Below are 18828 nucleotides of genomic sequence, written 5' to 3' on the forward strand. Positions count from 1 at the left end.
AGCTGCAACAAACACTCAAACTGGACCGTTTTATCTCCATCTCTTCATTCAAAGACTCAATCATGGACACTTACTGACAGTCAAATCAAGATCAAATCAAATCAAATCACCATTGTGTCTGCTTTGTGTCTGCTTTGCGTGATGTATTGTTGTGTCTACCTTCTTGCCCATTGTGCTGTTGTCTGTGCCCAATAATGTTTGTACCCTGTTTTGTGCTGCTACCATGTTGTGCTGCTGTCATGTGTTGCTCATCAACGGGGCTGTAGTGGAGCAGGTTGAGAGCTTCAAATTCCTTGGTGTCCACATTAACAACAAACTAGTTTGGTCCAAACACACCAAGACAGTTGTGAAGAGGGCACGACAAAGGCTATTACCCCTCAGGAAACAAAATATTTCTACAGCTGCAACATCGAGGGCATCCTGACCGGTTGCATCACTGCCTGGTACAGCAATTGCTCGGCCTCCGACCGCAAGGCACTTCAGAGGGTAGTGCGTACGGCCCAGTACATCACTGAGGCAAAGCTGCCTGCCATCCAGGACCTCTACACCAGGTGGTGTCAGAGGAAGACCCTAAATTGTCAGACCCCAGCCACCCCAGTCATAGACTGATCTCTCTATTACCGCATGGCAAGCGGTACCGGAGTGCCAAGTCGAGGACAAAAAGGCTTCTCAACAGTCTTTACCCACAAGCCATAAGTGTCACTTATGACACGGGAAGGTGAGGCGGACCAAAACACAGCGTGGTTAAAGTTCATGGTTCTTTAATAAGAACTCAAACATGAACAAACTACAAAACAATAAACGTGAAAACCGTAACAGTCCTAACTGGTGCATAAAACACAAAGACAGGAAACAATCACCCACAAAATACCCAAAGAATATGGCTGCCTAAATATGGTTCCCAATCAGAGACAACAATAACGCTGGCCTAACCAAAATAATAAAGAAAACAAAGATAAACTAAGGCCAGGGCGTGACCATAAGACTCCTGAACAGGTAACCAAATGGTTACCTGGACTATTAGAATTGTGTGCCCCCCCCAACCTCTCTTTTACGCTGCTGCTACTCTGTTTATGTTATATAGTCACTAACTATACATTCATATACATACTACCTAAATTGGCCCGACCAACCAGTGCTCCCGCACATTGGCTTACCAGGCTATCTGCATTGTGTCCCACCACCCGCCAACCCCTCTTTTTACGCTTCTGCTACTCTCTGTTCATCATATATGCATAGTCACTTTAACGAAACCTACATGTACATACTACCTCAATAAGCCTGACTAACAGGTGTCTGTATATAGCCTTGTTACTCTTTCTTCAAATGTCTTTTTACTGTTTTATTTCTTTACTTACCTACACGCACACACACACACACACACACACACACACACACACACACACACACACACACACACACACACACACACACACACACACACACACACACACACACACACACACACACACACACACACACACACACACACACACACACACACACCTTTTTCCCCCGCACCATTGGTTAGAGCTTGTAAGTAAGCATTTCACTGTAAGGTTTACACCTGTTGTATTCGGCACACGTGACAAATAAACTTTGATTTGATTTGCTACCATGCTGTGTTATGTGTCACTGCTATGTTGTTGTCGTAGGTCTCTTTATGTAGTGTTGTTTTGTATCTTTTGTTGTATTCTGCCCTATATTTAATTTATTTTTAATCCCAAATTTAATAAAGGTTTCTGTTTAAACGTTAAGAACATTCTTCCATTCGTCACATCCCTAGTGGCAACTAACTCAAAATGCAGCACTGGCCTGTTTCATTCATGAAATCATCAAAACACATTGATTCTCCTGCATCTCCTGTTCCTCTAAACAAATAAATCCCCTTGAGGGCGAGCCAGACTGTACGCCACTGGACCCTACCACTTCCAGGGTCACAGATCAAATTGACAACCTAGTTGGACAGATTAGGGGAGTTTAGGGCTTAAAAAAGGGACACCCAAAAGGTATGTGGGGGATGCTGGTGGCTACTGTACTCCCCCGGGTTGTTCTGAGACCTTGGACATGCTTTAGACCACAGTTCAGAGTCAGAGCAGACTTTAGAGCAGGCAGGCGGCACATGGGCACACATACACACACCCTGTAATCCCCTAACACTCTGTCCCTGTCACACACACTGCCTGGGCACACGGACAGACACACCATGCATGTACACACACACACACACACACACACACACACACACACACACACACACACACACACACACACACACACACACACACACACACACACACACACACACACACACACACACACACACACACACACACACACACACACACACACACACACATTCCCCCCATATACATCCCTGCACACACACACTCCCATGCGAGTCACCAGATTAGTATCCACTCTGTGTAACATTGGGAGTTACAGGTTTTTCATCTATTCCGCAGTGTAAGAAAAAGACCTCGTCCCTTGTTTCTCGGTGTAATCCCTAAGTATCAGCAGTTACCAACAGTAATCCTAATGGTCTAAAAACATGCAGCGGTGCATCATATCCAGTTGTAAATCTTGGAATAAATGAGAGGAGGGGGGGGGCACGAGAGAGAGACAGAGAGATACAGCATATAGAAAGAGGGGAGGAGAGAGAGAGAGCTAAAAGAGAGAACCAGTCCTAAACAGAAAATGTGAGTCACTTCATCCCTCCTGTTGTGGATTCGGACACTGGCAGGATCACATAACACATGATATCTGATGAGATGGGGAGATTCAATTGGACAACAAGGGAGGACTCTCACACTGAGCTCTAAGAGGTCAAAGTGCACAACCCTTCCTCTTCCACCGCTGCTCTGCTGACTGTAACTCGTCAGCTGGTTCTACTCACCATGCCGCCACACACAACCGCCATGAACAGCCATGTGTTCCCTTCTGATGACCTTCTCCATTCCACAATGCTCCTCTCTGTGGGGCCCTCAGGACCAGCTGCAGACCAAGGTTATTTTATCTGCCTTAGTGACAGGAAGTGAATCATCCGGCCAGACTTAACCCACTGACCCCTCTCTAGCCCTCCATATCAGTTGTGGAAAAATAGCGTTTACACAGCTATTTCACGATAGGGTCAGGCCAGGTCAGATCAGACTAGCTGATACCATGTTCCTCCACGACATGAAGTCTAATGAAGCATGAGGCTTGAAGTAGCATGAAGTTTACATAAAGTGTGAACATGGGTTTGGCCACACCCCATTCAAAGTTAATGTGAGGATCGTGTAAACAGAAAAGTTGCAAATCTGATAGCGAAGTAAGGCAGGTGGTTACTTTGCATATTTTGTAGGTGTAAAAAGTCACAGACAGAGAAACAAACACAGCCAAACCCAGAGACACACATACAAACTGTTCTGGTTCAGAATATTCAGAGGCTATTTGTTTCTGATGCAAAGATTAAATCTCAGCTTACATTTTGTTTTGAGGGGGAAGAAGTTGGGTGTCTTCAAAAATCATCCAGATCCCTTTTGCCCTAAGCCGTTACATCTCAAAAGCCCTATAATCTCAGAGAAACAATTTATGTAGCTGCTTTTTGTGTGTGTCTGTGATACATCGATGGGAGGATTCAGAACAATTGTGTGCTCTGATCTTGCGTGAGGAGAGGAGCCGAACAGCAAAACACAGTTTGTCTTTGAGAGTAAACAGAGTTTAGTGATGGATGAGCGAGGGGGGAGAAAAAGAGAGGGAGAAGAGAGAGCACATGCAGGCGACACTCTTGGGGGTTCGGAGCCTTACTGACACCAATATCCAACACCAGATTTCATGTGGATTATAAACAAGCAAAAGTGAGAATGAATCCCTGTCTTGATCCTATCTTGCATCTGTTATGCTTTTTCTTCTCACCTCTCCTCGTCAATTCAATGTTCTCTGTTCACATGCTGCCATAATCAAAAGTTTCCTTACAAACACAACTCTCTCAGTTGAACTCCCCAGAGACCAATTCCCATAATGAATGATAACTGGATAACTGGAAAAAACAGTTAAACACTGCTGTCTGCGGTTGTCGGCTCTGGCTACAAGTTGCCGGTGGAAACTGATCTAAAATCAGCTTACCCTCACCCCAACCTATCAGTTTCATCTTAACAATGCATGTCCTGTCAAGTTCTGATTAAATAAGAAAGGACCAGCATGACATTTCACCTTTACTAAAGCTATGGAGCGTATAGGCCGACTGGGCTGGTTCATTCCCATATTGCAGTATGACAGCACATTTTGGCCCTGGGTTATAACGATCACCAGAGGATGAGCAAGGTACAAAGGTACACACACAAAGGTACACACACACACACACACACACACACACACACACACACACACACACACACACACACACACACCTACACCTACAAGAGCCAAAGGGAAAGAGGGGATTTAACCAGCAAAACAAGTGAAGCAGGGAATGGAAACCCAGCATGCGAACAGTCTAAACACACCTCCATCTAACGCCAGAGGAAAGACAGATTAAAGATGGCTGACGTGTAGAGCTTTATAGGTGTAACTTCCATCCGGAGTTGCCATGTTCTCTAGGGGACCACAAGCCAAGATAGATGCAGGATGATGGATAAAACAGTCATGTGTCAACTGAGTAGAGAGAGAGAGAGAGAGAGAGAGAGAGAGAGAGAGAGAGAGAGAGAGAGAGAGAGAGAGAGAGAGAGAGAGAGAGAGAGAGAGAGAGAGAGAGAGAGAGAGAGAGAGAGAGAGAGAGAGAGAGAGAGAGAGAGAGAGAGAGAGAGAGAGAGAGAGAGAGAGAGAGAGAGAGAGAGAGAGAGAGAGAGAGAGAGAGAGAGAGAGAGAGAGAGAGAGAGAGAGAGAGAGAGAGAGAGAGAGAGAGAGAGAGAGAGAGAGAGCCTTGCTGCCGGTCCCATTGTTCCAGTACATCCATATTCAGGCTGCTGGTAGCAGCACAAACAACAGGTATGGGTCGATCGATACAATGGCAACTTTTAGCATTCAACACAGTGCTACATTAATACACACCTCAAGAGACTGATCAGTCATAGACCAGAAGGAAGCCATCCACCACTGAAGAGTAAACACACACACTTGCACTACTTCAATTAGTTTCTGCTGCAATAGCTTGTGTCTTCATACCACCTTTATTAGAGTACTACTGTAGAAGTGCACACAGGAGAGGGTACTACACAGTATAGCTAGTATACGTAGAGATGTTCATCATGATAAAGGGGGCGCAGGGGGTAGTCTCAGAGCTCTTCTATAATCATATACTAGAGGACACAGGAGTGTATGGTTCACGTGACGAGGGAGAGGTCGCTACACACTGGGGAGAGTTTATTTAGTCACACACTGTCCACACACCAAGAGGTGTGAATGTCAGAGAGACTGCCACTTGAAAATCAAATGAGCCAGATGCACTAAGCTACGGAGGGCGATGTGTGTGTGTGTGTGTGTGTCACTGTGTGTGTGTGTCACTGTGTGTATGTGGCTGTGTGACTGTGTGTGTTTGAGTGTCACCATGTATTTCCGTTACATACTCTCTTGGGTCGCACTTGTGTCTGGTCTGTCATCAGCCTCTCAGAAGCCCCTTCAGGGAGCGAGCAGTGTGGAGTCGACACTAACCTTTCCAGACACACACAATCTGACAGCGATAACCCTGACGCGTACGCGCTCGCTGGAGGAAGTGCATATCAACACAGGGCGCTGCACTTATCCTCTTATGCCTGCAGCGTTTTGGCGTTCGGTGATGCAGGTGTGTGTTCAATTGGGCGTGTGTGTGTGAACGTGTTTGTGTCTTAGTGGGTTGACACCCCGAGTAGGAAACAGCTTCATCATAACCCGTCCTTAAACAGAGACCATAGCAAGGTAACAACACCTGCCGGTCTTGTTCACTGTAACATGATTTTATGTGTGTTTGAAGGTGTATGAAATGGAGTGAGTGAACAATATTTGGCATGTTTGTCTGAGATTATGCTTTTACTTGTGTGTCTAAGCTGTACAGTGGCGACCTGTCACCTGTTTATCAAAAAAAAATATATGTTATTGTTGCCTGTTTAACATGTTATTTTGGCATTAATACGTGTTACATATCAGTTTGCAAAAAATGTAAAAAAAATGTTTTTAAAGAAATTGAGTTAATAAAGCCACGTACAAACATGGTCTCTGTTTTGCTTTATTGAGTAAGAAGCTCCAAAATGCAGGTGTTCCAGACTAGCTCAGTGCTTTCTGTGGTGGAGGGGCAGTCAGTGGAAAATACTGTGTGTAGGGGTCGGAAATGTTCTGGAATTGAAAATTCAACAGTGTGGTTCGGAAAGAATCAGTGGCAAGCATTGCAAAGCAATCACTATTTTTCTTCCCCTGCCTGATATTTGGTGGAGAGGGTTTGCGGTCGAAGTCTGGGTTTAAGGATCTCTTTTCCAAGCTTAAAAGGATAAACATTCACAGGCAACACCATGGGCCAGAAAAGGTTGAATACACTGGCCATACTGTTAAAAACAACTGGAAACTCGGAACTAGGAAATCTCATACTTCAGTGAGTTCAAGACAACTGGGAACTCTGGGAACTCTTAAAAAATATGTTTTGAATGGTCATCCAACTTGGAATTACAAGTCGGGAACTCGGGCATCTTTCTAGAGCTCTGACCTGAAGATCACTGATGTCATGAATCAACCTTGTTTTTTCAGAGATCCCAGATGTCTTGAATGCACCATAAATCAAGAGAATGTCAGACTTTGATGACAAAGTTTCATGACAAAAGTTGCCCACAAGAAGGACTACTGCGACACCTTTCTATTCAAGTCAGCACACAACAGTCCAAAAATGTCTTATATGCTGCTGCATAAATTATGTAATATGCCAGGGAGATATGTATACTGTAGCTAAGAAAGTAATACTAAATGTGTCATGCAGGTGAAAGAGGACCCAAAAGCGACTTAACAGAAACAGAGTTTATTCAAGTCCAAACAGGGAATAACAGAAATCCTCTAGTCTGTAGAGGGGAATAACAGGAGAAGCGGCCACAGACTGCAGGTCGCTTCGGGTAGGCGCAGGCCGTAGTTGACAGAGACACCTGCTCACACGCAGCATCTGATGAAGGCAAAAAACACGACAGGACAGGGCGATACACAATCACAGCACGGTGAATTCTAAACAAGGAACCGACAGGACAGGAACGGAACACAAAGGAATAAATAGGGACTCCAATCAGGGGAAAGGATCGGGAACAGGTGTGGGAAGACTAAATGATGATTAGGGGAATAGGAACAGCTGGGAGCAGGAACGGAACGATAGAGAGAAGAGAGAGCGAGAGAGTGAGAGAGGGAGGGGGAGAGAGAGGGATAGAAAGAGGGAAAGAACCTAATAAGACCAGCAGAGGGAAACGAATAGAATGGGGAGCACAGGGACAAGACATGATAATAAATGACAAACATGACAAAATGTATGTTGGGTAGTAAGCTGTTAGTAGCTCATGTGCCTCACCCTAATAATTTGGTCCCTTTCCCCCTCATAAATTATCCTACTATTCTGACTTGGTGGTGCACATGTAGCCTATAGCCTGTTTTCGAGAAACGTCATAATCAAATATTGGAATAACTTTCATTGTCTGCTTATATGCCCCCTTTATTTATCCTTGGTGTACAGGGAGAATACTGTAAGAATGGCCCATGTTCTGAATTCTGTCACTGTACATTTCAAAAGTGCTGAACAAATAGTTTATTGACTACGTCCATCTTAGCTCACTCATTAATATCTTAATCAAAATTACAGATTGCCTCTTATCCACTCACTGTTCCTTTATGCCATAGTTTGTACATCTCAATTGTCAGTAGAAACCACATTTGTTTAAGCAAGTCAGCCATATCAGCTATGTTTTTTTAAGACTGAATGAAGACTGAATAAGGCTGAATGAAATGCCAGACAATGGCTCCGCTGATTTCCATGTGTAATGTTGAGTTTGGCCTCACCAAGATTTACATGCTAAAAGGTGTATCTGAGTGTGTCTGTGAGTGTACCTCGTCACTTCTGAGAGTGAGTCTGTGTGCATGTGTGTGTATATGTGCGCGCGCGCACATAAAAGTGTGATTCTCGGGGTGCGATCCCCAGTGTGGTGTGGAATGTGTATGTGCAACACATAGGCAGAGACCTATGTGTAAAATGCAGCCGATAAGTTAGTCTTAAATCCCTGGATCTCGACATTTGATGTAAGGGAAAAGAGAGAGAGCTCATTTCTGTCCCTAAGGAGGGACGAACTGCTGACAAAAAGAAAGAAAGGGAGGAAAGAAAGAGAGACAGTGGCAGGGGGGAGAGAGGGAGTGGGAGAGACAGAGAATTAGAACGAGAGAGAGCAATGGAGAGACAAAGACAGAGAGCGAGAGAGACAGAAGGAAATCAAGTGTGGTCCCATCAGGTACATCAGTGACAGGAGGCTAATGGGTATCAGACTACATTGAACAGGTATGGTCACCCCTCATAGACACAGGACAGGCGAGAGAAGGACGGCGGTAGACAGAGGGAGGGGATCAATATGGCAGATCCATCACACTGGCCTTCTTCTGCGGGGATAACCACGACCAGTTAATGGTAACTATGGTCGTCTGCTCGATGAGAGCGATCTGCATCAGATTGGTCAAGTTTTTAAAATTATTTTTCTACTGTGTCATTGACTTGTTTATTGTGTTATTGACTTGTTTATTGTTTATTCCATGTGTAACTCTGTGTTGTTGGCTGTGTCACACTGCTTTGCTTTATCGTGGCCAGGTCGCAGTTGTAAATGAGAACTTGTTCTCAACGAGCCTACCTGGTTAAATAAAGGTGAAATAAAATACATAAATACATTTTTAAAAAGAAAGTGTGTATTGTGTGTAGGGGGGAGACAAGGTTCCGACTCCCAGTTTTTTCCAAAGAGGGGTAACTGTAGGCTGATTCACTGCAGTAACGTGACAGTGATCGAGGCTATGGCGTGGCTAAGAACAGCCTCTGATAAAGGTATCTCAGCCATCCCATCATTGGCTTTTCACCGTGGTGGAGGAAGTGCCTTTTCCTGGCACCATTGCGGCGTGCGCTACAATTGCCCCCCCATCACCCCTTGGCAAGTATTTACAGTGAAAATAAAGACCAAATCCCACATCAGAGGCTCTCAGTTAGTCAGCGTTTTATATGTGTGCTTATGAATTAAACCTTGCCAGGAAAAACACACACAGTAAACAAGTCAGCTCAAGTTAGAAAATAAACCAACCGTGATGTCGGAGCCAATTTGGAGACACCCTATAACAGTCATTTTATTTAACTGCCAAAGTGGGTCCAAACTTCCAGAACCGTTTGATGTCTGATCTCTTTTGGGCAACGATCTAACATGGCACCATGCCAAAGCCCACAAACAGAAGGCTTGAATAAAGCTGGCCTGCTGCCCTACTGTGATATTTAGTCCATATGTCACGGAGGGAAAAGAGAGAAGCACAGTCACACACACAGACTGACTGCCATCGACCAGAGACCTGCCAAGGAAAATCTGCAGAACTGTTATATGCCATCTAGTGCTATGATGAATCCCTGAGTGTGTGTGTATGTGTGCATGGACAGTATGAAATTGTGTGTCTGTGCAAGGGAGAACGCAAACGCTGGAGCTGTTTGAGCGGGGGAGTGGTTTGTCTTTGTCTCTGAGTTATTACCGTGTGTCTCTTAGTCAGTGCGAGTGTGACAGTATGCATATGAGTATGCATTTATTTGTGTATGTCTGAGTGTTACTGTTACCATTTCTATGAATGAGGTTGAGTGTCAGTACGTGTATATTAATGTGTGTATGTCTATGTGTAACTATGTGTGTGAGTATTTACGTAGGCCTCTACAATATGTGTATGTAACTCATGGCCTGGAAAGTAACCGTGGGACAGATTGTGACCAGATGTGACCAGTGTCATAAAGACAGATTTGCCCTCCTAGTCTAAGCCGCGAGCCCCATTGACAACACACTGAGTAACAGCAGCAACTGGCCTACAACTCTCACATACTCAAACCAAAGCAAAAAGGAAAACACAGACAAGCCCCATCAACGCCACAGGATAAACAAACTTTTCATCCTGCAAGGTAGACAGTGTGAGAGTTTCTACTGCTATCTTCACATACAGGGATATTACAACCCCTAGCTGCAACAAACTACTACTGTACATTAGACACAATAGCAATTTCCCTAGGAAAAGTAGCAAGTGAAACAGCACATCACAAATAAAACAACATTTCAGAGTAGCCACCGGCGATGAAAAGTGCAGCAGTGTTGGGTGACAAGCGCTTACTGTGACAAAGTTTTCATGTGTTACCTGAGTACGGGGAACCATGCCAGCAGCTTTGAGAGTGGGTGGAATGCCAGGGGCCACTAGAATGGCCCGCTGGAGATAGTGTACATTGCCTAGATACTGCATGCCTTGTTCATGGAGAGAAGTGGAGATGACACAGAACCCAGAGCCATAAAACAGCACGACAATGTCCCACTGTGAATCACCATCAACCAAAGGTGGAGAAAAAGGCTATTTTCAGAGGCAAAGACTTCAGTAAAGACTAGCAAATGAACACAGTGAAAACAAGTACTGCTGAATCAAATTTTAAAAACTCCTAAGTTGAAAATAGACAATTGATTCAGTTGAAATAAGGTAAAGCAGGAGGTTGTGTATTGGTTGGAGACTGAGGGGACACTAGCTGCTAACTAACACCCCTAGACTGGATTGTCCTTAGGAGCCAATTTGGAGACGCCCTATAACAGTCATTTTATTTAACTCCCATGAATAAAATAGCCCAAATGCTATGGCATCACAGCACTGTAGGTGTGTCCTGGCTAGCACATTCTGAGAACCATATGTTTCTTAGAGCTGGTTATTTTGCATACAACCTTCCCACAACTTTCTGGGAATGGTGCAGGAATATTCTCAGCACATTTAAGGAACTTAACAAAGAAATTGAATTTTCTTGGTATTTCATTACTTTAACAGAACGTTTCCAAAAAGTTCAAACATGGTTACATTTAATTTAACTTTTGGTAATGTTCTAGGAACGTTATCTAACTGGTTTGACATTGGGAATGTTCTCAGATATACTGAACAAAAATATAAACGCAACATGTAAATTGTTGGTCCAATATTTCATGAGCTGAAATAAAAGTTCACAGACATTTTCCATAAGCACAAAACTCTTATTTCTCTCAAATTTTGTGCACAAATATGTTTACATCCCTGTTTGGGAGCATTTCTCCTTTGCCAAGATACTCCATCCACCTGACGGGTGTGGCATATCAAGAAGCTGATGAAACAGCATGATCATTACACAGGTGCACTTTGTGTTGGGGACAATAAAACCACAGACCACGTATAATCACGCCAGCCCAGGACCTCCACATCCGACTTCTTCACCTGCGGGATCGCCTGAAACCAACCAACCAGACAGCTGTTGAAACAGTGGGTTTGCACAAACAAATCATTTCTGCACAAACTGTTGGGAACCCTCTCAGGGAAGCTCATCTGTGTGCTCGTTGTCCTCACCAAGGTCATGACATAACTGCAGTTCGGCATCGTAACCTACTTTAGTGGGCAAATGCTCACCTTCGATGGCAGCTGGTACGCTGGAGAATCCCCGGTTTCATGGATGAATCCCCGGTTTCAACTATACCAGGCAGATGGCAGACACTGTCAATGGCGTCATATGGGCGAGCGGTTTGCTGATTTTAACGTTGTTAACAGAGTTCCCCATGTTGGTGCTGGGGTTATGGTATGGGCAGGTATAAGCGAAAGACAACGGACAAAGGACACAATTGCATTTTATCGATGGCAATTTGAATGGACAGAAATTCCGTGACAATATCCTGAGGTCCATTGTCGTGCCATTCATCCACTACCATCACCTCAGGTTTCAGCATGATAATGCACGGCCCCATCTCACAAGGATCTGTACACAATTCCTGGAAGCTGAAAATGTCCTAGTTCTTCCATTGCCTGCATACGCACCATTGAGCATGTTTGGGATGCTCTGCATCGACGTGTACGACAGTGTGTTCCAGTTCCTGCCAATATCCAGCAATTTTGCACAGCCATTGGCAAGGAGTGGGACAACATTCAACAACAGCAGGTGCAGTTTGTGAGTTTAATAACAATGAGCATGGAACAACCCAAGAACAGCATCTGACATGGAAACACAAACAATACTACCTGATGTCTGATAACAAAAGAGTTTTATATGAAGGGTAAGTAATTAGGGCATAATGAAGTCCAGGTGTGACTAAGGATGAGACACAGGTGTGCGTAATGGTGGTTGCCAGGTATGTGTGAAATTGGGTTGCCAGGACCGGTGGCTAGTAGACCGGCAACTTTGAACACTGGAGGGGAGGAGCATAACTTTTCCTACAGGTTTCCTCGTGGTTCTATTTCAAGTCATGTTCTCAAAATGTTCCAAGAATGTTAAGAAAACTTTCCATAAAAACCACACGAAAACTTTAGCTACGTTCAGAGAACGTTCTAAGAATGTTATTTAAAAACATATACATTCCGTTCTCAGCATCAACAAAACTAATTTTATTCTCTGTTTTGTTAAGTGTGTTGAGGTGTGTTTGCCGCAACCCACTAATTGGCTACACTTGATCTTAATGAGTGCTTGTTTTCTTTGTTTTGGGGTCTGTTTAAATAGACTAAAATTAACAGCTTTGTATGTGTAAAAAAATGTCATGCAACTCCATCCTGGTGGCTCACTGGACGAATTACATGGATGGGAAACAGGGGATTATACTGTAGGTTTGAATCTCACTGATGCCATGTCACAATAAAAAAGAAATATATCTGCATGATTAATGCCTAAGGAAATGAATTTCTAATAAGATTGCAGTGTTATTAGAAGCATTTTTGAAACATTCATTTTGACCATTAATATAACCTAGTAGCTTTTTCTCAGAACCTCCCTGCAACCTAAAAATGTACGTTCCCAGATTAGGTTAAATTTTCACTTCCGTTCTCAGAATGTTTAAAAAAATAATGTTTTACCCTTCAGGAAAAGTATGGCTTCATTCCCAGAACCAATGGGAAACCAAAAACGTACTTTCCCACAACTTACAAGGAACCAAATGTGCTAGCTGGGGTGTGTGTGTCAGTGATCCAATTTATGCAGTGGCCTGTGAGTTTCTGTAACTCAGCTCATGCTAAATTAGATCTCATTTGCCGTGCTGAATGGTGAGGAGGGGTGCCCATACAGGGTTTAGCTGACAGAGCAGGGTGGGTAGTGATACCCACCCCACACAGGGCACAGGGGGTTTAGTGGGTGCCCTGCAGCACCAACTGATCACAGTAGCCATCTCACTAATGACTGCTAATAAGCTACTCCGTCTCCTCTCTCTTTGATTCGCCAGCCGTCATGTAGCTGGGTCATTCGACAAAATTAGTCCCTTTGGGTAGTGTAACTTGGTTAATCGTTTTTTTTGATTTCACCTAATTTTAACATGATCTCATCAAGAGCAAATATTCAACTTAATAAAAAACATGTTTTAAATAATACCATTGCTATATCAATAAATCAATTAAATGTATTTATAAAGTTTTTTTTACATCAGCATAAGCCAGCATAAAACCAGCATAAAGCTAGCATAAAACCCCAAAGAGTAAGCAACGCAGGTGTTGAAGCACTGTGGCTAGGAACAATTCCCTAGAAAGGCAGGAACCTAGGAAGAAACCTAGAGAGGAACCAAGCTCTGAGGGGTGGCCAGTCCTCTTCTGGCTGTGCCGGGTGGAGATTATACGAGTACATGAACATTAATGCCAGATCGTTCTTCAAAACATTCAAACATTCATAGATGACCAGCAGGGTCAAATAATAACCACAGTGGTTGTAGAGGGTGCATCAGGTCAGTACCTCAGGAGTAAATGTCAGATGGCTTTTCATGTGTTATTCTTGACCTGTTATGCTCGAACCACTTAGTGTACAACCACAAAACACCAGAAAATGTCCAAAAAGAGTCAAATCAGATCACCTGCTTTTACACTATGATTTGACTATTCGATGTTCAATGTTTCTTTTGAAAAAAATATTTAAAAAGGAATAGTTTCTCCATATTAGTCCCCCAGTTTAGTCCACTTAACAGGGTCAACCTTAAAATCAGGGACAGTTATTATTTAAAACATTTTTTTTACCTTAAAATGAATCACTGATCACATTAAAATAAATAATAATCTCCAGAAATGACTTTGTCAAAACAACAGAACAACTAGGACATTTGGTGAAAACTTACGAGTGCACAGCGACATGCCAAAATGCTGAATTTTGACACATTAGCAAGTCTTTATTCATATAACATAATTTTCCATGTGGTCTATATTAAAAGCCAGTTAATTTAATATAACAGCCTTTTGAAATTCTATATTGGTGTACAATTTTTACTTAATATATGAAAGGGACGCAAAAGGGACTCATTTTGTGGAATGACCCAGATTAGTTTGTGATGCCAGACTGGGATCAGGGGGCTCACCTCACCGCAGGGCTGCTGTCAAACCACAGCCCCAGACACTTACCCTTAGGCAGAGCAAGGAGATCCAAGAATACGGAAACATCAATGTAACCTTAATGACAGTCTGGCAGCCAGGCAACAGCAGTGGGCTGCGGTGCTCTATAAAAAAAATGCAGATCGCCTACCAAAAGACTAATCCCATTCTCACATATACTGTATGTGAAGAATGCTATCTCATGATGAGCTAAATTATAAATACAGCACTTCACACAGCATGTTTACACACTTCTATGAGTTATCGCAATGCATATTCATCGACCTTGGATCGTCTCACAAAAACAGGGGGAAAAATGTGTATATTTGTCGGTGTGAATAAATACGATTGTTTTGGGGGTGTTGTCTTCCGGTCTAATTTATTCATAGACTGACATATTGGCACTTGGTGAAACAGAACCATTTAATTCCAAGGTGAATTAGAGTTGTATTAAACCAGTGTATTCGTAAAGTGGGAAAGGCGGTTAGAGTGGCAGGATGAAAACCACAGACAGATGGAGACAATTGATCCGGGTAAATTGATAATAACACGGCGCCGAGCACAGTAGGCCTGTTCTTTATTATCTTCACTTTATGCAGCAAATCCTGATTTAGTCCATTACAGGGTGCTACTTAACAATGAGAGACGACACAAAATGAGAGGATTCAGCTGGGCTCGCTTGTTTATGGACTGGGGAAGGAACAGTCGTGCCACAAAAGACTGGGAAGAACAACATCTCTCTTTCGCCGAACTCTTCTTGTTAGATGTTGGATGGAGGGCAGAGTTGAAGAGGGCAAGGTTTTCTCCCCCAGAACATAGGCTACATCATAGAATTAGAATTTGTAGGATCTCTGTGGGCTACATGCTCTTAAGGTGTCTTATCGCAAGTAAGGACCTGGAGAATCTCTTTGAGTCATTTGGAGGGCAATGTATTAGTGTGGTTATATTTCCTTTCCTGTATTGTACATAAATATATAAGACACCCTACTGTGACCCTGTTTTAAAGTGCACCAGCTTCATTCTAGCTGGGCTCGGCCCATTACTCCTGGTTGGTGTGCCAATAACGACCAATCAGATCAACGCCAGCCTGAAATCATATTAATAAGGGCATAAAAAAATTATGGAACTGATGATCCGGCACATAACTAAATGAACGGCCAACGATTAAGGTCATATCGACTTGCTAGGTTATTAAATGCCAACCAGCCTCCCGTTGCAGCACTATGCATCTTCACAGGGACAAGTGTCTGTGCTAAAGAATGGAGGAATAGAAGGGGGGGAGGTTCAGATTATTTAAATGAGAGCCATAGGAGGGAGTGGAGAAAGAGATCGTAAAGATATTGAGTATCTTACATTACAACACAACATAGTGTGTTTAAACAGACTCCCTGTAAAGGCCTAGAATCTACTGCAACACTGTTCCCCCAACATCAGCAGAGGATGAACCAATCAGTAAAAACAGCACTTTGGCCACTCAGAAAAAGCTAATCTTCTGCTTTGCTTCTGGCTTGAGGGACTAACTATCCATTTCCATGTGAAGGCTCGAGCTCTTCAGCCGATCTGTGGACTTTTCTGCAAAGCTAGTGAAAGGTATGTGAGCACTGGAATACCCAGAAGCCACAGGGGTCAAAGAAGTGAAAGCATAAACCATATAGACAGAGAAAAGCCCATTTATATCCCCACTTAGCTACATTCATACACAGTATTCTCTGAGCAGATACAATTTCCCAGGGTGACTTACAATGTTGTTAACTCAGAGGCAGTAACCAATTTACTGAAAATCCATTTGAAATGAAGCCGGTGAGGTGAGGAGTCCATATCAAGGACACAGTGAGGGGCATTACCTTTAGTGGGCTCCCTGCTGAGCCAACCCCAGCCCACACAGGTATCCTGCCTGCCTTCTACACCAATAACTTTTTTTATAGACTGATACAGGTCTGTGAATTGGTAGTTCTTGGACTTTGTATGGGCTGTCCGAAATATAGATAATCAGTGTCAATCAGGGAGTAACTTGTTTCATTCTGAAGTACTTTTGCAGAGCACTTTAATGAATTAAATTGTTATTAAGACATCCATCCATCCTTAGAATAGATTCTCTCTCTCTCCCGTGGGCTCGGCTGAGAGAAAATCCTGTCAACAACGAATTGTTCCACTAATGATGACTCTCCAATATGTGTGGTTAAGATGATTTTCATCACAGTCTGATTATTCTCACCTATTAGCTCATTCCCTGATCCTATCAGAGTCTCCTATCTAATTAGCAGTAGTAGGCCTTTGAAAACAAGCTGCTTGCTAACCCAACCCGCTCCTTCTCTTTCCAACTTCCATCCATAAGGACCAGCAGAGGAATAGGGTCCCGTCATGAGAACATTACACGGCGGGCTTGAAGCTGATTCTACACTACACATCAAACGTCTTCATTCCCCATAATGATTTCTCTGAGGGAGCTTTTTCGCTTCCATTTTTTTCACTGCTCCGCTCTCCTTTTTCCTTGTTAAGAACTGACAAATGCTAATGAGAGACAAACGGCGGCATCACCTGCTGCGTGGCTTAGAACAACCTGGAAAATGAACAAACTTACTAAAACCCAAAGGGGCCTGTCACCTGCATCAGTAACAAGGTGGCTTTCTACATTAATTTTGCCTACTTACTCATAGTGGGAGCTGACTGCTTGTCAGCTTACTGACGTACTTGCCCTTACTGACGTACTTGCCCTCACACGAATGCTTTATGCATACCACACAAACCTGATCACATGCAGACACACACCCACACACTATTTTTTCTTTATCCTTCCGCAAATTTCTGCAAGCAATTTAAGAAGAGCTCTGTTGATGCTTTGTGGTTTCCTTAATGGTGCTTTTGCATCGCCAGATTAGCTGTCTGGACTCTGTATTGAGATGTGATGTGACAGGAAATACCAGTAACCACAGTAATTACAAAAGCTCCTTGGTCATTTGGATGGCAATGGTGACTATTTCATAATCTGGGATGAGATGGGGAGAGGGGGGACTCCTTGGCTAAAATAAGACCTGGGAGGGAGCACATGGAGTTGATTTGGGGTTTTCGTGGAGTGGGGCAGCTTCATTCATAAACAACAGTTGAGTGCAGGAATCAGTGTGAGCCAATAGAGAGAGGGAGAACGCTTGCAGCTCTGTTGCGGAGGACAATAATTCCCACTCCCTCTTCCACACAATTTGATTCATTACCACTGTAAGTCATACTTTCTGGCATTTAGAATCTTTTTTCGACGCACACAACATTACAATGGCATGAATTAAGTGTAGAGATTGGAAATGCAGATTTCTGGCCAGTGAAGTATTGTTTCCTGTTCCATTGCTATGATCCATACAATATGTGATAATCTCACTGAGCGTAGCCATACACCCCATGCTTTTAATACAGTTCCTCATTTTGGTGTCTGATATGACTGAAGTGTGATGTTTGTGGGCCTGTCCCATTGGGCTGCGTGCCTGACTGCGAGTGTGCTGTGTGTGCACTATGCCGTAGTTCATCTATGGTCTCTCTCCTCTCCTCTCTTCTCTACACACACTTATACTGTGGTGGCACCATTGCTGGGGCTGCCTGTCTCAAACCGAGTCACAGCACTTTCCCATCAGAGAGAGGAGGAAACACCCAACACCCAGCACAGGGCACCAATTAGTCACCACATCACACATTATTAACTCACGACTCTAAATGTTATCTTTATATCCATGACAACAGCTCTCAGTGAAGGGAGTGGCTCCCTTCTGCAAAATATGTCCATAAATTGTAGAGACAGACTTTTCTTGTCTTTCACTAGATCTTGGTCCTGAGGTCATATTTGTTCTTATCTTACTGTCTCTGTATAACTTGGCAATTGGTGAATTAATAGTGTTCCATATCATCAATATGGAACAACAAACTGTCGTTCTCAACTAACATCAAGGCGGTGGCCCGTTCCTGTAGGTTCATGCTCTACAACATCCGCAGAGTACGACCCTGCCTCACACAGGAAGCGGCGCAGGTCCTAATCCAGGCACTTGTCATCTCCCGTCTGGATTACTGCAACTCGCTGTTGGCTGGGCTCCCTGCCTGTGCCATTAAAACCCCTACAACTCATCCAGAACGCCGCAGCCCGTCTAGTGTTCAACCTTCCCAAGTTCTCTCACGTCACCCCGCTCCTCCGCTCTCTCCACTGGCTTCCAGTTGAAGCTCGCATCCGCTACAAGACCATGGTGCTTGCCTACGGAGCTGTGAGGGGAACGGCACCTCAGTACCTCCAGGCTCTGATCAGGCCCTACACCCAAATAAGGGCACTGCGTTCATCCACCT

At 43.7% G+C, this 18828-nt stretch overlaps 1 protein-coding gene across 1 annotated transcript in view; it reads right to left on the reverse strand.

The window, feature by feature from the left end:
* The window catches only part of LOC124017491 (matrix metalloproteinase-17-like), a 64978-nt gene extending 53413 nt beyond the window's left edge, over positions 1-11565 (reverse strand). Inside the window, 2 exon segments of the mRNA XM_046332703.1 lie at positions 10324-10494; positions 11536-11565. Of these exon segments, the coding sequence (XP_046188659.1) occupies positions 10324-10494; positions 11536-11565 (201 nt within the window).
* Positions 11566-18828: the final 7263 nt, after the last annotated feature.

This window comes from Oncorhynchus gorbuscha, unplaced genomic scaffold (assembly GCF_021184085.1).
Source record: "Oncorhynchus gorbuscha isolate QuinsamMale2020 ecotype Even-year unplaced genomic scaffold, OgorEven_v1.0 Un_scaffold_26:::fragment_2:::debris, whole genome shotgun sequence".
Taxonomy (NCBI): domain Eukaryota; kingdom Metazoa; phylum Chordata; class Actinopteri; order Salmoniformes; family Salmonidae; genus Oncorhynchus; species Oncorhynchus gorbuscha.